Raw genomic sequence first — 23171 nt, forward strand, 5'->3', positions numbered from 1 at the left:
TAAATTTGCACAAGTACATTGCTGATTTCTAAAGCTGACTATCCCTTTTTCTGCCCTGTAATATTGACTTTTCTTAGAAACACCTACAGCTGGAATCACTGTCAAAGTTTGATGCAGAATAAACTTACATTCAGTTACTCAAACTTGTTTTCTCGGATAAGTAATCAATTTTAAAAAGAGTTTGTAAATTAAAAGCATGCAGTTTGACTTTCATTGTGGGGGRAAATTTGTCAGTGTTTTTGTGGAATTTTTGCACATTACCATTCTAATAGTTGGCAAGAAAGTTGACAGAAAATTATCAAAAGCTATGATTTTTAAACAAAGTAGGTTTTTTTTTTCTTACGTTATGAAATCGGGACTCATACAGAAGGAAATTTTCCGACTGTTTTAAACGCATCACAGGAATGGTGGGAGAGGCTCCTGCCGGTTTGTTGACTCAGTCTGAGCTACGAGCCGTAGCAGCCACTGGCGGAGTAGCTAGCTCTCTGTTTACCAGTTCAGGCAGTTCAGTTGGCAACATTTGTAGYTGTCGCTAAATTTATTTATGTATAAAGCCGATGTTCTAGTTGAAGAAGACCGCTTACAAAGTAATTACGCGTGTTCGGGTTCGTAAGCAAGCTCGGTTTTTAGCCACAAAAGATCGAAAAGATAAAACGACTGGAGGTGGAGTTCCTCCGGAGTGCGATGGCTAATGCTAGGGCTGACCAGACGTAGCCTACGGAGCTGGCCAGCAGCGTACGACATGGACGAGTTTATTTTTCCCCCGAAGCTTTAGATAAATTACAGTGTCTTGCGTGCAGTGTCGGAACCGGAACATTGGATAGCAGTTTTCTGTCCGCTTCTGGGAGTCACTGAAACGGTCTCTGGTCCTGGCTGGAGCGCTGGCCTTGGAAGTTAGCAGAAGGCTACCGAGCTGCACTTCGGGCTCGTATACGAAAGTGGGTATTTAACTCGTTTACTATTTCATTTCTTTGGGCTATTCTTATTATTCCAAACCTTTCAACTCGGGCTGAATTACGTTTCCACAGTCAAAAACACTGCCAGCATGGCAGGTTTGTGAGTTTGCTAGCGTTAAGTTAGTTTAGCTCCTAAGACCACGGCCTGATGAGTTTGTTTTGCAGCTAAAGTTTTTTTTCTGTATATGACCTGATGTGTTCAATGTTACTCAACAAAGCAACCTTGGACTGAGTTTAAACCTTTCTGGCAGTGATGACTTTAAAAAAAAAAAAGTACTACAGTGGTGGAAAATTGTTCGATATTTTACAGAAATACTGCTGTTTACAAATACTTTATTTCCAGTTAACTCCCAGCTAATTGAAGCCAACTTGAGTAAAGCTGCAAAAGCAAACATTATTTAGTCCCTTTTGGTGATAAGAGACATGATTAGAAATGTTATAAGCATTTTGTATAACTAAGCACGTTTTTATTTAAGGTTATATTTAGTGGATATTTAGATATCACAGATGAGAAGGAAATGCGACATTGCAGGTTGTCACTGAAATAACAGTGTGATGTATTTTATTTATATTAAAATTAATCACTAAAGGTCACATAACGTTTTAGACAGCTTATGAAAAGTTTATCCAACACTAAAGATGTCTAAGCTGGAAAAAAAAACAATCTGCTGGAAGCATATTTTGGACCTATACAAATTGCAATGTTTAGCTGATATGAGTAAAATAGTTATAACAAAATTTTCATAAGTCAGCATAAGTTTGAAATGTTATAGTCTGACAGGGACTTAAAGACAAAAATATAGTTGCCTCTGAAAGTAAAMGTGAATTAGATAAATTTATTTAAACTTTAGTCACTTTTTGTCACAATTTTAAATACAATTTTGATATTTTATTTACTCAAATCTACGTCCAGCAATATAATTAAAGATGTGTGAGGGTTTTTATTTATTTTTTTTTATTTTGTGTGTGCTTAAAATGAGCTTAAAGGGAATTATTAAACTTAAAAGCTTATGGAAGTCACTAGACACCTCTTGGTCACCATTTTTGCTGAAAAACAGAATTTACCTGTGTAATAATGTGTTTGTTGCTACTAGATCTTCTTTCGCTGTTTTATGGGAAATTCCATTGCAGCGTGTCCAAACTCATCAACCATACAAATGATAATATTTAAGTAAACAGACAACAAGTTCAGTATCTTGTTTGTTTAGTTCCTTTACACCATTAAAACAAACACAAAAATGCTCATAAATGGTCGTTCTTGACTCGATGCTTTTAACTTTTTTTCTAATCCCGCGTGTCTTTTTATCTGAACTATGTAATTTTCACTTGTGTAACTGCATTTCTGAGAGGTTATGCCTTTTCACTTTGAGAACTAATACTATATTTACCGTAGATTTGAGCAAAATTAGGTTAGTTGTTCCAGCAAGTTTTGTCTCTAAAGTGAGTTTTAAACTTTAAACTTTCCAGAGGTGTTTCCGTTGGATAGTACTTGTTGAAATATCTTTGCAGCAATCCATCAAAGTGTGTAGTTTGTGTGTGAAGCTGCTGATAGGGAAAAAGATGCTTTAAAACATTAAATTCAGTGTTGTTTGGTAACACAAAAACAGTTATCGAGAAGCCTCATCTGCTATCTCATTATGTTGTTCACAAAACAAATCAATTTCCATCGTTTATATTTTGCGTCACATCTTGTGCTACAGCAACGCTCCCTCGTGCTCTGTCCCTCGCATTTCTGGCTTCAAAGAGCGTTTACACCAGCAAGTTTCCTGCTTTGAAGCGCAAGTGTGAACAAATAATTCAGAAAAGGAAAAAGTCTAGGTGAAACTGCCCACGCATTCGCCTTAAAATTTCCAGTGTTAATGTGTGAAAATGAGCTTAAAATGAGATGCTAAGTAGCTTGGTTACATGTACAAATGAGGTCAGGAGCCCAATAATGAGGACTTTGGTTGCGTGTGGGAGGGAGCAACCGGAATACTTCAAGTTTTGAATATCCCCAAGTTAAATGTTGCATGTAAAATACTGTGCTTTAGGCAACTCTCTATCAGCAGTTTGATATTTTTCTGCGTTTAAAGAAGTTTTCAGTTTCAAAATGGGCTTTCAGTACCTTTTTATGAAAACAATATTTCGAGGCAATTTCAAGCAGCATTGAATCCATTAAACAGATGATTAGAAAAAAGCTGTCATAATGAAAAACATTATTTTTTTAAAGATAACAAAATGACAGTGTTGGGGTAAAAAAATCTCTTTGCTTCATTTAGAAAGAAAATCATGACTTTCTTTCATAATTATCACTCAGAATTAGATTTACAGATTTTATAACCATTTTTCTAGACAATGGTTCCTCTGTGCTGCAGCTTTATGCAACACGTTCAAACACAGAGCGACCGTTCAAACCGTGTGTTCTCTGATTGTGATATTAAGTTTATACGACTATGAAGCAGCTATCCTTCTCAGGGCTGACATTTTGCTTTTAATCAAATTCAGGGCGCATGTTGCTGATGGCTTCTCTGCCCGCTATGGACACCGCGACTGACTCCTGCCCTGCGGTGCACCAAAATGGGACCGCTCATCGGGAATCTTCAGACACGAGACCGGCAGCGCCTGTTCTGACTATTCATTTCTATCACAGCAGCCAGGGAGCAGCCGACTGCGGCTTCCTCAGCTACCCACCTGGGGACTACGTGGCTGAGGAGCTGTGCATAGACGCAGCTAAGGCGTGCTGTGAGTGATCCCAAACGTGCAAACCTGCATGAAGCGCTCCATTCGTACTTTACAACCCTGTGCTTCCCCTAAGTTTCTGGCCTTAGGATGTCAACGAGTCATGGAATTTTACTAGATAAAACAAATAATACGTTTACCTTCTTATTTAATTATTTGAATGAAAGACGTGACTCACACTGCCAGGAATAGACAAAAGGGCCATAAACAGGAAATTTTTTCATGTCTCCACTTAGATAATTCTCATAAAAACGCTGCACCCAAAAGCTTTTCATAGTCACCACAAGGATATCCATCTGCAAAAGCTTGTTTCTTTTTTTTTTTAATTATTGAATTTCTTTTGCTCTGTGTGGGTATAAGCAAGATATGTTATCTCTGCTTCGTTCCTTTTTGGAGTAAAGGTTTAATTTGTGAGTCGTTGCAAATGTGACACTGCTAATGAACCGCTGGGTCATGCGGGGAGGGACTAGACTTGCCTGCATGTTATGGGTTTTATGATAAACCAAAACACACCTGACATTTTAGACAAACTTTATTTACCATTTTCTTCACTCGTATTAGTACCAGGGGTAGACATAAGGATGTTTTTACAGCTGTTGACAAAACATTTTGGTTGTCCAAAAGAATCTCACAAAAAATCTAATTTAACAAGTATATTGTTCTGTAGACAAAGTTTATTATTAGGCCTGTCACGATAACAAATTTTGCTGGGCGATTAATTGTCTCACAAATTATTGCGATAAGCGAAAATATTTCCTGGTGACCATTTTACAACTAATAATTATAAAAGCGTAATATTTAAGTGTAATAAATCAATAAACTTTAATTTTTAAAGAATGTTTAACAAAGTGGACTCTCAGTCTAACAAAAATGCACTTGAATAAAAAAAACCAAAGAACAACAAAATGTAAACACCACACACAACTAAGACAGTAAATAAACAATATTAAAGAGCAGCATCTCTTTAGAGATGAAGCAAACCMCACAGCCTGGTGAGGACCCACTGTTTCTTATGGGGACATAAGCCCAGTTCACATCCCATGTAAAGTKTAGGCTAGGTTTAGGGTCAAATGGTAATAGAAAATACTGGTAAATGAATGAAAATCAATGCAAATTCCCCATGAGGATAGAAGAACAAACGTGTCTATGTGTGTGTGTGTGTGTGGAACAGTCAGAGCGCTGCGGGAGGAAATCAGACAGTTCAGAGTTTTCCTCATGAGTTGTTGGGACAGCTACAGGTTTTTTGGGTGTTATGTTAAAACACAGATGGTGCGTTTAAGTTTCCTGTTATTTTTGGGAGCTACAGGTAAAGTCTTGACGACTTTGTCGCGGGTCTGGGGGAGTTTCAGCCCCCACCCCTTCTCCTCCTCTCTCTCTGTCTCTCTCTCTCTCCCTCCCTCCGTGTGAGTGTCTCCCCACAGCGAAATTCAAGCTCTGGTGCTCCGACACTGCAGCAGCCGCGTTCTGCTTTGAAACGTTTCTTTAGTTTGTTATTGCTACGAGCTCTCATGCTAAAGCGAGAGTTCACTCCTCCCGACACTAAGAAAACAGGAGGGGAGGAGTTAGCTGAGCTCCTGTGTAGCGGAGCACAGAGAGGGAGAGAGACGAAGTAAACAAACAAGCAGGAAAATGACATTTTTTTACCGACCTCAAAATTTTTTATCGTGCAGTTAATTGATTTATTTACTATCGCGACAGGCCTATTTATTAAATATAATTGTTCTCAGTCAGCCAGGTTTACAGGAGCTGCGTGAATAAAATTTCCTCCTCCTCTTCTTTGAAATGGAGTATTTAAGGCTCAGGGAGTAAAGCAGCAGAAATGTTGTAATAAAATCTAGAGGTGACCCAACATTCATAAACTTCTTTCTGCTCACAGGTCAAACATTTTCACTTAAATAGGAGTGTACTGTGTACACGACCTTATTAAAAGTTACAGTTTAGTGTTCTGTTCGGCTTTACCAAGTTTTTTCTCCCTTTTCATTTTTTACAAATGACGGATACCCGTGGCAGAGAACTTTAAAGGGCCAATATTATGTATTTCTCGGGCATACATTTAAATACTATACCATAGTAAAGTTTCTATGTCAACTTCAGCTGTTATTAAAATGGTGTTTTTATGTTAAAATAGAAAATAAACTTATCTTCTCATCACTTCCTCTTCTRAAYGCCTTGAAATTGGCCTCTTGTCTATTTAAGAACCAACTTCGCTTCTGTCCCRTCCCATTTCAGTGCGGGGGGGTCGCACTCGTGGGGGGCTTCGTGCATGCGCTATGATGCAGTTTACTTTGAATCTGAAAATACATTTCCTCAAAGGTATTTTTAACCTGAATAGAGCTTCACTGAGTAAGAACTAATGATGAGCTCAGCAGACAGTTAGGTTTCACTTTCACCCGAGAGCCTGCAGGAGTCATGGGCGGGGTGTGTGGGGAGGGGGGAGGGGGTGCACTCTGCCATGAGGAAGTTCGGCTTAAAGACACGTCCCAGGGGCGTTTCAGGTCCCCACCTGTTGTTTTGCTCCTCAGTATGGCTTCCTAAAAAACGCTGCAGGATTTCTCAAACATGCATGAATGAGTCAGAGCAAGGCTTTGGGCATGTTTTTTATGAGAGTATAACATTATAACATGATATAAAACTCAAAAGTTGATTTTACATGATATTGCCCCTTTAATCAAGGTCTTTTTTTTCTTGGTTGTCCAGTGGACAACCAGGAGACAGGATCTGGTTGTCCAAAATGAAAAYAGGYTGTCTCGGACAACCTAAACAATGGTTATGTCTACCCCTGAGTACTAAAAACAAGTAGTTTTCTTATCCGTGTCCCGAGGCCCACTCCATTAAAGTGCGTGCACATTTGAGCATGCACTGAGTAACGTCCATGGGTGCACTGTGGATAATTTTTTGTTGTTGTTGTTGTTTGGCACTTAATTTATGTTACGCTACCAAATGTGATGCAAGCATTCCAAATGTAACATGATTTCTCTGTTTTTGAAACACTCCAGGTATATCACCTCTGTACTTCAGCCTTTTTGGTCTCTTTCGGGAGCGAGACCGCATGTGGTTTTCTCCTAATCACATCTTCCGGCTTGATGAGTTGTCCTCTGAAGATGTGTTTTTTAGAATACGGTACTATACTTGGTTTTTTTTGTGAGTGTGTTTATTTTCACATTAAAACTTGAATATCGTTGTTCAATCTTTTTTTTTTTCTTTTTTTTTCTACTTAATACTGCAGCTACTACTTCCCTGGCTGGTACAGTAGCGGAGCATCTCGTGCTTATCGTTATGGGGTCAAAAAAGGGTCAGAAAGCCCCATCCTTGATGATTATGTAATGTCCTACCTCTTTTCTCAGGTAAGCATGTTCACAYAAAGCATTTTCTTTTTATTGTAAAGTGTAGTATAACCCATCTCACCCTAGTTTGATTCTACATGGTTTGGGTGCTTTTTCATATGTGAGTACGATTGTCATAGCAAGGCTGCTCGACACCCCTCTGTTAYATTTTAGCGACACCCAACAATGGAGGATGTGAATGTCATGGAATGCCTTATAAATAAGTTAAAAGTGAACCAGAGAGGGCTTACAAAAAATATGGATAAAAGAAAGTCGATTTACCGGTCGATCTACGTTCCTAYCCTCATCTATGGTCATGAGCTTTGGGTCATGACCGAAAGAACGAGGTCCCGGATACAAGCGGCCGAAATGGGTTTCCTCCGCAGGGTGTCTGGGCTCTCCCTTAGAGATAGGGTGAGAAGCTCGGTCATCCGGGAGGGACTCAGAGTAGAGCCGCTGCTCCTCCACGTCGAGAGGAGCCAGTTGATGTGGCTCGGGCATCTGGTAAGGATGCCTCCTGGATGCCTCCCTGGTGAGGTATTCTGGGCACGTCCCACCGGGAGGAGGCCCTGAGGAAGACCCAGGACATGCTGGAGAGACTATGTCTCCCTCGGCTGGCCTGGGAACGCCTTGGAGTTCCCCCGGAGGAGCTGGAAGAAGTGGCTGGGGAGAGGGAGGTCTGGGCCTCCCTTCTGAAGCGGCTGCCCCCGCGACCCGACCCCGGATAGGCGGAAGAAAATGGATGGATGGATGGAAAGTCGATGTGGCTGTAGAAAACAGCAGATGAAACGGTCGCTGTCTTGACTTGTCTAGTGACTTGGCTCCTTGACCAATCAGTGGTCTGCAGTCTGCTGGTGTGAAATTATAAGCTTGATTCAACCCATCAGAACCTGGTTAGWTAGGTCTTTAGAATAGTGCAGTTCCTTTGTTGTACTCAAGCTGAAATTAGAGCTATAGTTTGTTGAGTTCAATGTGTATACTGTAAGAGCACTGAATGTCCCAGTATTTTAGCTTCATGTTAGCCTGGCCCTTGCCTTCCTACGCAGCTCCGCTCAATTCTAGTTTCCCTTCWCTGCTCCCTCTGGCATTTCTCCCATAGASAAGGATTTCGCTGGCAGATTTTTAGGCGGTCCAATCAGAGAACAGAATGTCGATTTTCTGCGCAGTGTCTGTTTGTAGTTTATTTTACCTGGACCAATCAGAGAACAGAAGGAGTAGTTTTGAACGACGTCGATTTTCTGCAAAGTGCCTGCTAGTTAGTTTAGCATATGGCAGTGGAGGAAGTGAATGAAGCCAGTCTGTGTTGATAAGGCTTCCAAATTTTTGTCTGAGAAAGCAGCAGCTCTCATTTACAGTCATCTCGTTCGGCTCRGTACTGTTCTCCTCTCAGTAGGGTTGTTTACAACACACGCGATTTCCGGTTAGCTTCTTAGCTTAGCCTCCTTCACAGYGACATACACACTCACACTTCAACAGAGGCCACGCCTCCTGCAAGAATCGCTTCTCAATAACAGCGAGTCCAGACCCGCCGTCCGAAGCAAAGTGAAGGRTAAGGGTCTGKTTTTARCCAGGCTAGCTTCATGTCAGAAAAATCACAATATCACTAAAAATGTGATTAGACTGAGTTGGTTCACAGTTTCAGTTTTTAACTCCACTAAACCTCACTGAAAACAAGAAATAAATGAAGAAAGTTATAACTTTTTTTTTCTCCTTCCTTTTAAAAATCATGAGGCTGCTCCGGCATAGATGTTGATTTTTGCACGCAAACGTTCACTTTAGTTAAAAACAAAAGCTAGACGAGTACACAAAACTGAATCCCCACACTTAGTGCTCTCCGTGGCTTCGGCTGCGCTGCCATTGTTCAGATTCATCACCGCTTCCTGTCTTTGTCTGAAACAATCAAAGAGCCCTAACCCTRCACAAAGGACATTTCCCTCATTTAGAACTGGTGCATTCAGGATGCCTGTAAGAACCATTACCTTTCACGGCAAAGTGGAAAGCTTATCTAGATTTGGCAAATTATCAGGGATATTCTGACCAGTGATGCGTGAGCACATTTTTGTGTGGAATTCTGACAATGTCTGCTTGGTACCTATTGAGATGAAAGTCACACTAAAACTATATTATTTGGTCTTAAAGTCTTTTAAAATAGAGGGAATCTTTTTGYCAAATAGTAGCCTAAAAGAGTAATGCTGTGAGTTTAATACATTGAAAATATTTGTATATTTGAACATCGATGTTCTTTCTGTAGATTGAAGACAGTAGATGCATTTTAAAGAGTATGTTACATTAAATGTTTACATTTGTAAGGTCTGTAATCTGTAAGGTACTTTTTGAACCCGTTACTTCTTATTGRGGTTTCAAAGATGCCTTGAAGTTTATAAAAGAGAGGAAAAATGCAAGAAATGAAACCTAGCTTGTAGAAATTGAACTTCAATGTTATGAGTTTTTATTTGGCCAAATKAACCACGATAAACAACACAGATTAATTTATGTTGGATTACAGAAAATAATGTACTCAGCTCAGAATCGCACACGTTAACTTTCCATCACTCTAACTTCAACACGTTCCTAGATGCCTAACAGTTTTTTCAATAGATAGTCACAATAACTGTTATCTTAAAGCTGGTATACAAATACATGTATGTAACAGCATAACAGTTGTGGGCTTTAAAAACAGCAGTTTACAAAAGAGACATGAAMATCCACACTGAATATAACCTTGGTGAATTTGCTATTTATGCACATTACTAGTTGCTTCTTTGTACTTATGCATAATTGTTTTGCTAACKAATTATCTTTCAGAAAATATAGTGTTCAGAATCTTGTAGTAACAAAAACTAAAACTCCTTACCTGYATGGTACAAACTGCTGAGAAAATTAAAAAATACGCTGTATACCAGTGGAGTAAAGGGTAATTTTTCCATTTAATTAATATAGATTTTCAATAGTGTGCCTTCATACCAACTGCCTGTTTTCAGAGTATTTTATTTTCTACTCTGCGCTAATAGTAGAATGTCTGTAGGACAGGGATAGAAAAGTACAGAATATATAAATATGCTTTGACATAAATCAATACTAAGATTGACCTCAATAAACTAAAAGATTTTGTGGAACTGTGCTTTTGGAATTCTATCCTGGTAGAGCAGGAAAAAACTACATGGGAATTGATTTTTTTAAAATTTTGTTTTCTTTTGGCAGCTAGAATTTTGGCCCCTTTCTTTTAGGTCAGAGTACACTATTGATGTGTACAGATTTTTTTTTTTTTTTGTAACGGTACCAATGATAAAATATCTGCAAAGGATAGGAAGAGACTAGTGCAACTTTGGCTTTTTTTTAACAGATAAACCAAGATAGCCTTGTTTGACCTTGGGGGGAAAAAAAGACTACATTCTGTAGAAATGCATGAGGTTTAGGTGGCTCAAACTAAAGTTAGGAATAAGGCTGAAGTTGACCTATTTGTGACCTGAAGGATTATGTGGATTTATGCCTGCAGAAACCTAACCTGACAGCTTGAGGAAAAGCCTAAAAGTGAGAAGGAGAGCACGGCTGAGGAGTCATTTTTGRCACATCATGTTTGCAATTATTAAGTCAGCGCATACGCTTCACTGTGGACAGGTGTTGGCTGTAGTTTTTTATTTTTTTATCGTTTGTTTTTGTGGAACACAACAGAATTACTCCCCTGTGCATGCTCACAGTATGAGACTGAAACAAAGATGTGCTGCAATCTGTTGATGTGCTTGGCTCAGCTTTTTTTCCCCCAGTTGATATTTTTTGGTTATTCTAAATGTGTCTATTGATTTGATTTGGATAATATTTTTATTACATTTAAATTTAAATGTAATAAAAATATTGATTTGATTTGGATAATATTTTTATTACATTTAAATTTAAGTTTTATTTATTTTTATTGAACTTAAAATGACTTTTTGTTTTGAATCAGTTTTTCGCTCGTAACCCGAATTTAGTTCCTTGCAGTTTAATAAAAGTTTAATATCTGTGTTTGTGATAAATACTAAACGTTTTTGCAAAAGGTTTACCTATTTATTTGTACTCATGAAAAAAAGAAACTAAAACTTTCCTGTTTTCAAAGGTTAATAACAAGCAATTCAGCCAGTGAAATTTTTAATTAACATACTTTTTATTTTTTATCACTGCTGCACAATTTATACAAAAGTCTTTCATTTAGCAAGGTTGAGATTAAATATTCTACAAAGACATTGTTGTTGCTTCCAGTTTGTCTTTGCACCCATGGCATGAAATTCAAGTTATTGCAAAATTAGGGGGGAAGAAAAAAAAATCCATTACCTTTCAGTTCTGGTTTGTTTAGTGTTCAAACTGACTTATTAAAGTCAAAACAAGAGCTGCAAACGTGACGTCACTAAACCTGGAAGGAGGCTCAGTCATTGGTTAGTTGTGGTACACAGCCATGCTCTCCTCATATGGACCTGCAGGGGAACAGTGAAAACAAAGTTTGTTCCAGTGACTGCAAGCAAGAGATGTTGTTCCCATGTTCAGCTGTTATTTCTCCTCTCTTGAGGTCAAAGAGCATTTGAAGACCTTCAACAAGGTTATGGCTTAAATACAGTGTTGTATAAAATACCACAAAGTGATACTTGAGTGAAAGTGCAAGTATCTTACCAAATAATTACTTTGGTAAAAGTTAAAGTCTCCTTTAGGAATATTACTTGAGTAAAAATCTTAAAGTATCTGATATTTTTTGTACTTAAGTATTAAAATTAAAAGTATTGATTTAAAATGAGCAGTTAGATTTTCTGTAAGGATGTTTATTAGGAGATGACCTCCCCAAAAAATGCAGAAATGACTATATTGTATTTAAATAATTAATTTATGTTAAATTTAGATGCACTAGACTAGTTGTTTTAGTTTATATACTGTACATACATACATACATTATTCATGAAATACAAATACTTCTTAAGTACAGTCCTTTTATTTTAATGATTATGTCCTGCTGGAGTGTGACATGATTTGTTTGTGTACAAACTAATATGGTATCAGAATTTTAYATATTTATACTTCTCATTCAACAACAATTAAATTCACTCTATAGGAGGCACAATTTATATGAATAGTATTTATTTTTTACAATAACAAGCTGGAATGAAAACAAGCAAAAATGAAATAAAAGTAATGATTTTCTACTTTGTGCCTTTTTTAAAAATGTAAGGAGTAAAAAGTACAGATAATTGCGTGAAAATGTAAGAAGTAGAAGTAAAAAGTAGGCTGAAAAAGAATTACTCAAGTAAAGTACAGATACCCMAAAATTCTACTTAAGTACAGTAACAAAGGATTTGTACTTAGTTACTTTACAACTCTGCTTAAATAAAAATAAACAAGCAAAAATAAATTGTCACGCTTCTGAAATTTAGTTTCATGCAATGTATACAGAGATCCGTATAACTCACATTAGATCTCAGTATTTTATGGAAAATCTACCAAAGTGTACTGAAAAACCTCTTATTCTTATTTCTCTGTGCAGTGGAGAAATGATTTTGTGAATGGCTTCGTGAAGATTTCCGACTCCCACGAGACGCAGGAAGAGTGCCTTGGTTTGGCTGTTCTGGACATGACCAGAACAGCTAAGGAGAAACAGTTGCCACCTCTGGATATCTACCACTCTATAAGGTACTATGAGATAAGAGACATTTTTATCTGTGTTGCTTGTTTTTACTGCTGTATTTGTTCTAAACTAACTTATCTTAACTGTTTCAGCAGCATGCCAAAATAATGTTTTATTAATACGTTACAAGAATGAATGTTATACAAATATATGCAAATATTTTATTTAGTAAAAGCGTTTCTTGTAAGAATGTAATGCGATAAGACTTGTAATAAATTTAAAACGTCTGGCTAACGCACAAATCTGCTCAACCTCTTTCAGTTACAAGTCCTTCCTGCCAAAGGACATGAGAGCTCAAATTCAGGACTGCAGTTTCTTGACACGTAAGAGAATCCGCTTCCGCTTCAAGCGCTTCATCCAGCAGTTCAGTCAGTGTCGGACCACCGTCCGTGATCTCAAGCTCAAGTACCTCATCAGCATTGAGTCGCTGGAGAAGGCCTTCTACACGGAGACCTTCCAGGTCAGAGAGCCTTCCAGTGAGCCGTCCAGCGGACAGCTCGTCATTCTGGTCGCTGCGGACACTGGGATACAGTGGTGTCGAGAGAAACTGAAAGATTCTGATGAGGTTTGTCCCAGTGATTTGGTTTTGTGATCCGACCCATACATCTATATCTATACTTGGAGACTTTATTTCCAGAGCAATAAACATACAATAAATTATATGATGCCTCACAGGTGTAAAACTCTTGTCTTGAGTGCTGTTATTCTGTATATCTCTGATGTGATCCTGCTTTGAAATCCTTTATATTGATATGTTGAGGAGGTAATTATTCAGCCATATGAAGTAGGAAAACAACTAAAACCTGCAGGATGGTAACCTCCTGAAGACCAGAGATAACAGTCCCTGCAAGTGTACACTACCACCAGTGTTTAGACCAGTTCTCCCAGTTTGAAATGTCACCCAACCAAAGAAACCTACTAGACCGTAAAATAGGAGCAGTTCTTCAGGGAAAAAAAGACACAACACATTATGTTATAGCTATCTTATTTCTTACTAATTTTCTTTTTTTTTGTGTGATAAAATGTAGATTGAGTATATTTTTTGCTGTTTTTAATTTTATTTTAGGAGCTGCAAACCTTGTGCGACTTTCCTGACGTTACTGATATCAGTATCAAACAAGTTAGCAAAGAGGGTGCAGGAGAGAGCCGTTTGGTCACCATCAACAAGCAAGATGGCAAGAATCTGGTAACTAGACCATGAAAAACAGAGTTTTTTGGTAAGCAGAGCCCTGAGTCTACGGTGTGCTGATTGTAGTGATTTTATTTTATTATTTCAGGAGCTGGAGTTTCCCAGCTTGTCTGAAGCCCTCTCRTTTGTGTCCCTCATCGATGGGTACTATCGACTGACCACAGACGCACATCACTACCTTTGTAAGGAAGTGGCGCCCCCCAGACTTGTGGAGGCCATATCTTGTCATTGCCATGGYGCCATTTCGTAAGTACGGTCTTTTTCCCAAAAAAGTGCAGTTTGATCTCTGGGTAATTTACACGGAAAATAAACAAGTTTTATGTTTATTCCAAATAAACATGGTTCAATCGAATCCAATTAAAATGTAATTCAGCTTGATTTAATTAAACTAATTGAATGATTTTTGTATGATGTGATGACGCTTTAACTTATGGACGTTTTAACGTCAGATCTAAAAGACCAGAAGATTGTTTGATTACTGTGTTTTAATTAAAAGGCTTTGAACTCTACACAGGGGGGCTTCAGGTTAATTTGGATAAAAGCAGATATAATATAGGACCTATTAAGTAAACATTCTTGGTTCTTCATTCAAAGATCTACTTTGAAGTGCATGAATTTTTTCATCTTATTTGGGATGTTTTTGTAAGCTTAAATGAAACTTTCTCTTAAAAATTAAAGAATATTTTGATCAATCTCTCTTGAATAAACCTTTATAAATAAATGAAATCCACTCCCACTCCAGTGTAGGCATAGATGCAGATACAAAGCTTGACATTGCCCAATAAAAGACAACTCCACCTCCTCTATTTATTTCCAATAGCCTTATTGAGTTCTACAATTATAACTTCACCCTTGTTTTTTTTTTTTTTTTTTTTTTTTTTTTTTTTTTTGCAGAATGGAGTTTGCTGTCAACCGGCTTCAGAAGTGTGGAAACATGCGGGGGTTGTACATTCTCAGATGTAGCCCGAAAGAGTTCAACAAGTATTTTCTAACGTTCCCAGTTGAGGTGGGTCTGGATAGAAAAATTTATTATCTTGTATTTTGTCCAGATTTTGTCTTCAGAGGCACTTCTTATTGACGTTCATTTTATCAGTTGTTCCCTGTACGCCTTGTTCTGCTGWCTTGTTTTGCTCTCAGTATGTGGGAAATCTGTTGACAGTGATGCCAGTAGGTTTTAGTACATCAACAGGTTATGCAATGCTTTGTTGATTGGGAGGCAAAACAGCTAAATTTGGACTTGTGATATTTCTTTTTCTGTCATTAATGTCTCCCAAGAACACTTTTTTTAAAAAAAATCCAGCACAAAAAGCTTTTATACCGGAGTTCAAGTCGGGACTGTGAGCTCTCCTATGTTTCTGACATACATGTGATGTTTATCTAACACGCTGTACTTCAGAACAAAATAACATGATAACAAAAGTAAGACGTTCACTCAAACATTATCACGTTTGTCATGGTTGTCTTTTAATTCTAGACAACATATCAAACAGATGTTTCTGTGCGCACAGCTGCACTTTTAACATCCAGTTGCTAAGAAAAGTGCACCCTGCTGAACTGCTTGGTTCTGTTGTCAAAAGGGAGCGGTCATTTTTATGTTGCTACTAAGAACATTATGCATGGTCTGCCTGTGTTTTGAGAGCCCCTTTTTCAGAAACTTGCTTTTTTCTCTATTCACTAATTTGTTGAGCTGAGATGTTAAAATGATACTTGTTTATTTTCTTAAGTATCTCCAAATCGTATGCATTTGCATTGAGCTGTTCTTTTTGTGTGTTAGGTGTATGATGCTGTAGATTACAAGCATTGCCAGATCACCAGGTCTTTGGCTGGTGAGTTTAACCTCAGTGGAACCAAAAGAAACTTCAGCACTATGCAGGAACTTCTCAGCTGCTACCAAAAGGAAACCGTGCGCTCGGATGGCATCATTTTCCAGTTCAGCAAGTGCTGCCCTCCTCAATCTAAAGGTAAGACCAACATGATTTCTCCATTTTTTTGTAAGACAACTTTAGGTAGAGGTGTGTGCACGAGTCTGTGCTACCATTAGACAAAGGCACAGAATGTAAGGCTGTTACAGGTGGAATAGAGAAAGATGACTTGTGCAGCTTTTCTTTTATAATTACACAATATATTTTACACACGTAAAGCAGAAAAGTAAGCTAATTAGCTTAAGTGGAGTAGTCCTATGCTGGTTAGAAAAGCCTTTTTTTAAACCAGTGACTACTTAAGGTGTTATTTTTTTTATATTTTTGTGAGAGAAAATTGCATGTTGCAAATTTTAACTATGTACTCAACAGTCTTCGTCACATGACCAACTAATAAACATTCACATAGCTGATCATAAAGCGTCGATTGTTTGGGACCTTGCTGCAGTATGTGTAAACAGAAGTTCTTTATGTATCTGTGATGTCATTAGGTTTGTTTTGCTGCTCGGTCTGAGGAGCTTAGACCTTACTTTTATCAAGTGAATCCTTTAGGTTAGTTGTTCAAGGATTTTGAAGAAGTGCTGATATGGATACAGGAATTACTTGTGATGTGGCCTTTATCAAGACAACGTGAAACCGTTCTGGTTAGAAAAATGAACACACAGCAGCGAGGGAAGGACTGTGGCCGTCAGCACCTGAAAGTTGTATTTTTTAACATGGGTATTGTTTTGTTGTTAATAAGGAAGGCGCAGGACTTGAAACTTTTTCTGGAAGCAGCTGAAAGAGAACTTGGTCCTTTTCTGGCTTCAACGTCCACGTTGTGTTTGAGGTCTACCTCTATAGTCAGTTCTTTTGCATAAATTTTCATACTGTAGTTGTGTTGCTACAGTGGTTGTGCTTTCAACAACTTGAGAAAGTAAAATATGTCACTACCAGGGTAGATTTGAAATCGTATTGAGCAGTTTTCCCTGTGTGATGTCCGTCAATTKTTATTGATTGATCAGAAATTTAACATAGGCATGGTTAATGTGGTAAAACAGAAATGTTGACATTCCCTCTATGAGGACTTCTAAAGAGTTCTGTGATTCAGTTTCTGGTAAATTATGAAATGTCCCGGTCAGAATAAGCTTTGTTCTTGTTTTTGCCACCTCAAGAAAATGAACATTTGTCTTGGTTTTTGCTGAATGTGTAACAAGCTTTWGTCAGCACTGTGGGAACCTGTTTCAAGCAGTTGAATGAATGTCCCACACACCAAGTCCAACTAGAAAAGCCAAATTATTCAGTGTTAGTCCTTGGTTTTTCCTCTGGCTTATTTGAAAGCGTCTGTTTAACCTTGGTGGTTTCTGCAGTTGGCTGTCCCCTGAGGTTGCAAGTAACATTGACTGATTATTTTGCATACCAGAATTCAAAATCTCATGAATGTTCTTTTAAAAGACTGCTAAATAATTTTTTTGTTTATTTAAGCTGCTACGGTTTTATTTAATCTGCAGTAGTAGAATGTCCTGCAAGTTACTGCTGTAATCTGTGAGAAAACACTTTTGTTTAAAATGAGCAGCAGAGTAGGAGTAAAAAACAAACCAGGATGACTCACATGCTTGCCTCCTTTCATAATTCTACCAGAAGTGGTTTCCACTGAAAGTGATGAAAGACTACAGCTTCTCACTGAGCTCTKACTAATATCACCAGCTTTTATCCCTTATTTATTATTATTATTTTTAAGTTACACCCTGTAGTTTTTTTCTTCCTTGAACAAATCTGTGTTTTGTTTTTTTCAACTAAGATTGTTATTGTGTGTTATCAACAGAGAAGTCCTGCCTGCTCGTGTGCAGGAGCAACAAGGGTTCAGAAGTGCCTGTGTCTCCATCACTTCAGCGACACAACATTAGTCAGATGGTGTTTCACAAGATCAGGAAAGAAGATCTGGAATTTGTAAGCTTAGAGTGCATGTCTGTGCTTCCTCATTTATCCTTCCCTTGCATTTATCATTTAATAAAATCTGTGCTAGCAGAACTTGATCATTTCAACTAGGGCTGCCACGATTAATCGATTAATCGACGACTAATCAATTATTAAAATAATCGATGACTAATTTAATAATCGATTAATCGTTTTCTTTTTTTTGTTGTTCTTTACTTTTTTCTCTCCAAACTGCTTTGACASCTTCCACTGCCACATCTGCCTTTCTGTCCTTGACACACATGCACAGTAGTGGTAACTGGGGTAGGCCGTGGACGCCACAAGACATCATGCAGACAGGCTCTGGTATCATGGCTACCTGACAACGGAGCTCAAAAGTGTGGGATCATTTTAAGAAAATGAAAGAGAAACCTGTGCAATATCTGCAGAGCAGAACTTGCCTTCCACAGCAATTATTTKTAGTTAGCATATAGCTAAAATCTAACGATGGTTATATAATAGCAGCTGCATTCTGACGTGATAAGCTGAATGTTTTATATTCAATTAACGTATGATCTGATTAGTCGACTAATAGAATAAAAAATCGGTGATTAATCGATTATTAAAATAATCGTTTGTGGCAGCCCTAATTTCAACATTTAGTTTTATTATTTAAAATGCATCATTGTGAGTTTATTATTACTCAAACAAATAAGCCTTTCAGTCAGGTAAAGAACCGTTCGTAAAGAATAAATGTTTAATTTTCATGCAATTTGAATCTTCTTGTCAGATGGAGAGTCTTGGTCAAGGAACATTTACAAAGATTTTCAAAGGCATTCGAAAGGAGCTTGGAGACTACGGACAGATACACCAAACGGAAGTTGTGATGAAAGTTCTCGACCTGGCCCACAGAAACTACTCTGAGGTCTGTTAAAGCTGTGTATCAAGCAAGCACACTGGTGTTTGTATGCAAATGTTCAGGTTTGCCTGTGTAAATTTAATGCACCCACTCACTTTACAGGAAGCACATTTTGTAAATGGAAGGATGTGTACATGCTTGTTCATTTATTTGAATGATCTTTAATTTACAGTGCTTGTAGTTATTTATTGTAGAAGTTGTGTACTTCTGCTTTACTACTTGATTTTTAAAGGTAAACAAAAGGCTAATAAAGGCTCTTTCATATAACACTTTAACAAAATGACCGCAAAGACCAGTCCCCTTTTTATGCTTCCTTTGGTCGTTTATAAATCACTGATAGAACCGTCCCACTCAGGTGTGAGCTTCCAGAAATGAAGGGAGCATTGCAGAACCTTAAGAGTTACCTTTCACTTTTGAGTATAAGAGTCTTATTTATAAGGTATAAAWAAACCTTACCTTACTAAAATTTATCTCTCCAGATTACTTTTTCATACATCCATYATTTTGTTTGTTACTGCCTTGCTTCACAGCACAGTGACACATCAGGGTTGGTTCAGACTATCCGAGGCAGCCGGAAGGCTTCCAAGTTCTGGGCTGAGGTGTCTTGAAAAAGAGCCTTTAGTTTCTGAGAAAGTGTTTGTTTATTTATTACAGTGAAAAAGAGAGATACAGTACATCAAAAGCAAATCTGCTGTGGGTTACAAATCTTTCAAGACAATCTGAAAGTGGTTAATGAGCAACTAGACTTAATATCCTATTTATGACGAAGAAATTCACTCGATCTTTGGCTGTTTTCTGAGAATGCTTTATGTATTGTGTGCTTATTTCTTCATTCATTTACATTTTATTCCTGTCCTTCAGTCTTTCTTTGAAGCAGCCAGTATGATGAGCCAGCTGTCCCATAAACACCTGATTCTGAACTACGGAGTGTGTGTCTGTGGAGAAGAGAGTAAGTTAGCTTTAAAGCTTTACATTCTTACATTTTACTGTTGGTAATTTGTCAGCATACCCCGTAAAATCTACTTGTATAACACTGTTATATCTGGTAACCATGGTGGATGGTTAAAATATAAACAAATGTAATGTTGACCAACAATTTAGAGGTAAATATTATCAAAGAAGTAGGGATGAGCACCGTAATATTGTTTTTCCATTGTCCATTTTCACAACAACTCACTTCGACTCTACTCAGGTCTACACAGCCTCTGTGGTTTTGTGCGTGAAACTTCAAGACACAACACAGCAATGAGAAAATAAGAGAAATAAAATAAACACTCACCATACTCTGCCAGAATTTCCAAAAAAGCAATGGTCGAGTCTATATTCTCTCCACCGGTTGGACTTTGTAAATCATGGCTCTGCCTGAATTCTGTCGTCAGCCGCAGTCTGCTCCTCCTCAGAGTACCACGCTGTGGGTTTACACCACCATTCTATTGAATATATTAAATATTTATATTTTAAAAAGTAAATTACAAATACGAATGATGTGGTTGTAAGACAGTAATGCAGACACACATGATTGACGTTGCTCTCTGGCCAATCAGTGGCCTGCACACCTTCAGCTTGCTCAAAACCACGGCTGATGAAGTACTAAGAACTGAGCTGGTAGCAGTATGGATTGAAGCTGCACCGAGTCGAGCCCATAGATTTAAAAACACGAGCAGTGATGGAACAGAGCCTTCTGGTTCTCACCAATGCAATGCCCCTATTTCTGCTAACTGGGGGTATTAGTGTTCCTTCGTTTACACCAGTCCTATGGATCAGTGTGAAGCTGTGGGGCATATTCTGCCGTAAAGTTGGCTGTAGTTTCCACTCTGTAATCCTATCCTGTCTGGCAAAGCACCATGGTAGTTAGGACAGAACATGGCACATTATGGCTACCTAGTGATCTTGTTAGCAGAATAAAAACATTAAAAATTCATTTGTTCAGTTCATACCTTTTTAATGAGTCTGATTATACAAAAATAAAAAGTCACTGCCCATCCCTACAAAGATTGCTATCTTTTCAGTAAATTAAAAAAAAAGAGAATTTCAAAGTTAACTTCAAAGTTTTAATGGATCAGTTGTTAATAAAAAGTGCAGAAAAAAGAGCCACATTCTTGTTTTTTTTTTTTTTTTTTAATATTGGGCATGATGTGGCATTGTGTTTAAAACTTGTTAATGTCAAAATGTTTTGCTGGAATAATTGGAAGTTGTTGTTTATTTTCATTCCAGACATTATGGTGCAGGAGTTCGTGAAGTTTGGCTCTCTGGACACCTACTTGAAGAAGAACAAGAACTCCATAAACATTCAGTGGAAGCTTGAAGTAGCAAAGCAGCTGGCCTGGGCCATGAACTTCCTGGTACAAACTGGTGTTCTGTCTCATCCAAACCCATAACTAGTCTGGCACTGAGTATTGATGAATATCAGCGTCGATGTTTCGCAAATCTTTAGACTTTATGACTTCTTTAAAAGACAAAATGTTTAATTAACAGAAATTGAAGTAAATGTTTTTCAGTGTTGGGAGTAGATGATCACAAGATCCTTTCTTTGTTCCTGCAGGAGGAAAAGCATCTTGTTCATGGGAATATATGTGCCAAAAATGTTCTGCTAATAAGGGAAGAGGACAGAAGAGCTGGAAACCCGCCTTTTGTTAAACTCTCTGACCCTGGAATCAGCGTCACTGTCCTCCCCAAAGAAAGTGAGTTTCAGTCTAAGAACAGCTGAATTGTCATAACCTTTTTTAACCAGCAGGGGGCAGTAAGTTACCGCCTAAAAGAACCTGTCTCTATGGAGATGCATCACTTTTTGTGTTGCTCATCAAAGAATAAAAAAAGTGCAAATTGTTCCAACGTTTTGACTTTTTTATATTGTGTAACTTTTAGTCAGTTTTTAGAGAGATTCATTTAGTTGGTGAATCAAATTAAACTGAATTTTTGTCGGCAAATAGCATATACTGTAAAAAAAAAATCAAACGTCATTATTGTTTTTGTTGCACTGTTTTTGTTTGTCATCAGTCCTGATCGAGAGGATCCCCTGGGTGCCCCCTGAATACATCAAGGAGCCTGTGAAACTGAGCCTGGCTGCTGACAAGTGGAGCTTTGGCACAACATTGTGGGAAATTTGCAGTGGAGGGGAGAAACCTCTAGCAACACTAGACAACTCAAAGGTAGAGTTGAATGATATTATACCATTTGGGAAATCTACCTGCGTGCTAAGTTAATAGCCAAATTTAATTTGGTTAATTGCCTCGTAACCTGCCCGAGCAGAAAAAACATGTTTTCATGTTTTACCGTTGGTAACTTGGGGTCAGGGTTTTGCCATTTGGAAACTCCTCAAAGCCGAAGCCTCGATTTCTCACATCACTACAAGAATGTTTTTTGTTTACTACAGGTTCACTACAAATCTAATTTATGCTTCACAGAAAATCTTGTTCTATGAGGATCACCATCATCTTCCTGCTCCAAAGTGGACAGAACTGGCGAATCTGATTACCAGCTGCATGGACTACGAGCCCACKTTCAGACCCACGTTCCGCGCAGTGATTCGTGACCTCCACAGCCTCTTCACACCAGGTTTGTGTAAAAACCGCAACCTGCCACATTCTTTGTATCAAGTTTTAAAATGTACCCTAACAATACGAGTATGTATTATAACGTCTTAGGTAGGTAGGTAGGGATGGGTACCAAATTCGATACTTTTTTAAGTACAGACCGAATTCTGTCGGTACGATCGAGAACCTATTCACGTAACATCAAACGGTACCATGTTTCGGTACCTAAACGCGTCATTGCTACCGTATTGGCATAAGAGTGGTGAGTTTTCCATGCTTGTCCTGATCACAGCATCACGCAGGAGTGTAATGACGTCAGCAGCCGCTGGTTCAGTAAACAGAGCACGGTCTGAACGTAGCATGAAAGTGAGCCTCGCAGCTCCTATACTCACCGAACAGACCGCCTCTGAATTATCTCATGGATTAATTATCTTGTGAACACGACGTTCGCTTACTCAAAGTAAATAAAGTACTAGGAATGCGCRATATAAACGATATACGGTAGAAACTATATAAATTTGTCCTATGATAGAGATCTGTAGTCAACCGCGCAATTTTTTTGATGATGTAACCAGSTGGAGTCAAAACAGAGGAAGCGGGGAGCAGCATGGCTGAGAGCGCAAATAAAGAGGGAGGAAAAAAAACATAACTTATCCGGACCTGTTTTGGGTGTGTGAAAATGAACGCCAAACTGTTTACATGTTTACGTGACGACGCGTGCTCCTGACCGGCCACACTGCCTGCTGCGGGAGGAGCGCACGCCGCGGCACATGGCGCAGCTAGGCGACTGTCAGTGCAGGTGAAGTAGTGCTCCAGGACACACAAAAGCTCCCTGAGTCTGGACCTCATTTCTCCTGCGGTCATAGCGCGACGACGTACGGCCGAATGCGCGCGCGTTCGAAAGCGCAACTATAACTCAGTCTTTACTGTCTCCTTGCACAGCGGGGAAGCGCTGTGGGAAAGGCTGACAGTCAGACTGTCTTTCCAAAAAAAAAGTAAAGCATAAACGGGATGATTGTTTCACCCCGCCAGAGCGCGCACAGATTAAACATGTGGAGTGCAGAAAAATTAATC

At 38.4% G+C, this 23171-nt stretch overlaps 1 protein-coding gene across 2 annotated transcripts in view; it reads left to right on the forward strand.

The window, feature by feature from the left end:
* Positions 1 to 436: 436 nt before the first annotated feature.
* The window catches only part of jak2b (Janus kinase 2b), a 28315-nt gene continuing 5580 nt past the window's right edge, over positions 437 to 23171 (forward strand). The window contains exons 1-17 of one of the 2 annotated variants that reach the window (XM_014024233.1): positions 437 to 938; positions 3441 to 3677; positions 6671 to 6794; positions 6901 to 7018; positions 12501 to 12646; positions 12903 to 13206; positions 13708 to 13827; positions 13919 to 14076; positions 14725 to 14836; positions 15605 to 15791; positions 17554 to 17678; positions 18436 to 18570; positions 19426 to 19513; positions 20779 to 20906; positions 21107 to 21245; positions 21562 to 21713; positions 21969 to 22119. In XM_014024233.1, coding sequence (XP_013879687.1) covers positions 3446 to 3677; positions 6671 to 6794; positions 6901 to 7018; positions 12501 to 12646; positions 12903 to 13206; positions 13708 to 13827; positions 13919 to 14076; positions 14725 to 14836; positions 15605 to 15791; positions 17554 to 17678; positions 18436 to 18570; positions 19426 to 19513; positions 20779 to 20906; positions 21107 to 21245; positions 21562 to 21713; positions 21969 to 22119 — 2419 coding nt within the window. In that variant the 5' untranslated portion in view covers positions 437 to 938; positions 3441 to 3445. The remainder of the gene's footprint in view (positions 939 to 3440; positions 3678 to 6670; positions 6795 to 6900; positions 7019 to 12500; positions 12647 to 12902; positions 13207 to 13707; positions 13828 to 13918; positions 14077 to 14724; positions 14837 to 15604; positions 15792 to 17553; positions 17679 to 18435; positions 18571 to 19425; positions 19514 to 20778; positions 20907 to 21106; positions 21246 to 21561; positions 21714 to 21968; positions 22120 to 23171) is intronic. The other variant, XM_014024234.1, reaches the window with a different exon arrangement.

This window comes from Austrofundulus limnaeus, unplaced genomic scaffold, assembly GCF_001266775.1.
Source record: "Austrofundulus limnaeus strain Quisiro unplaced genomic scaffold, Austrofundulus_limnaeus-1.0 Scaffold413, whole genome shotgun sequence".
Taxonomy (NCBI): domain Eukaryota; kingdom Metazoa; phylum Chordata; class Actinopteri; order Cyprinodontiformes; family Rivulidae; genus Austrofundulus; species Austrofundulus limnaeus.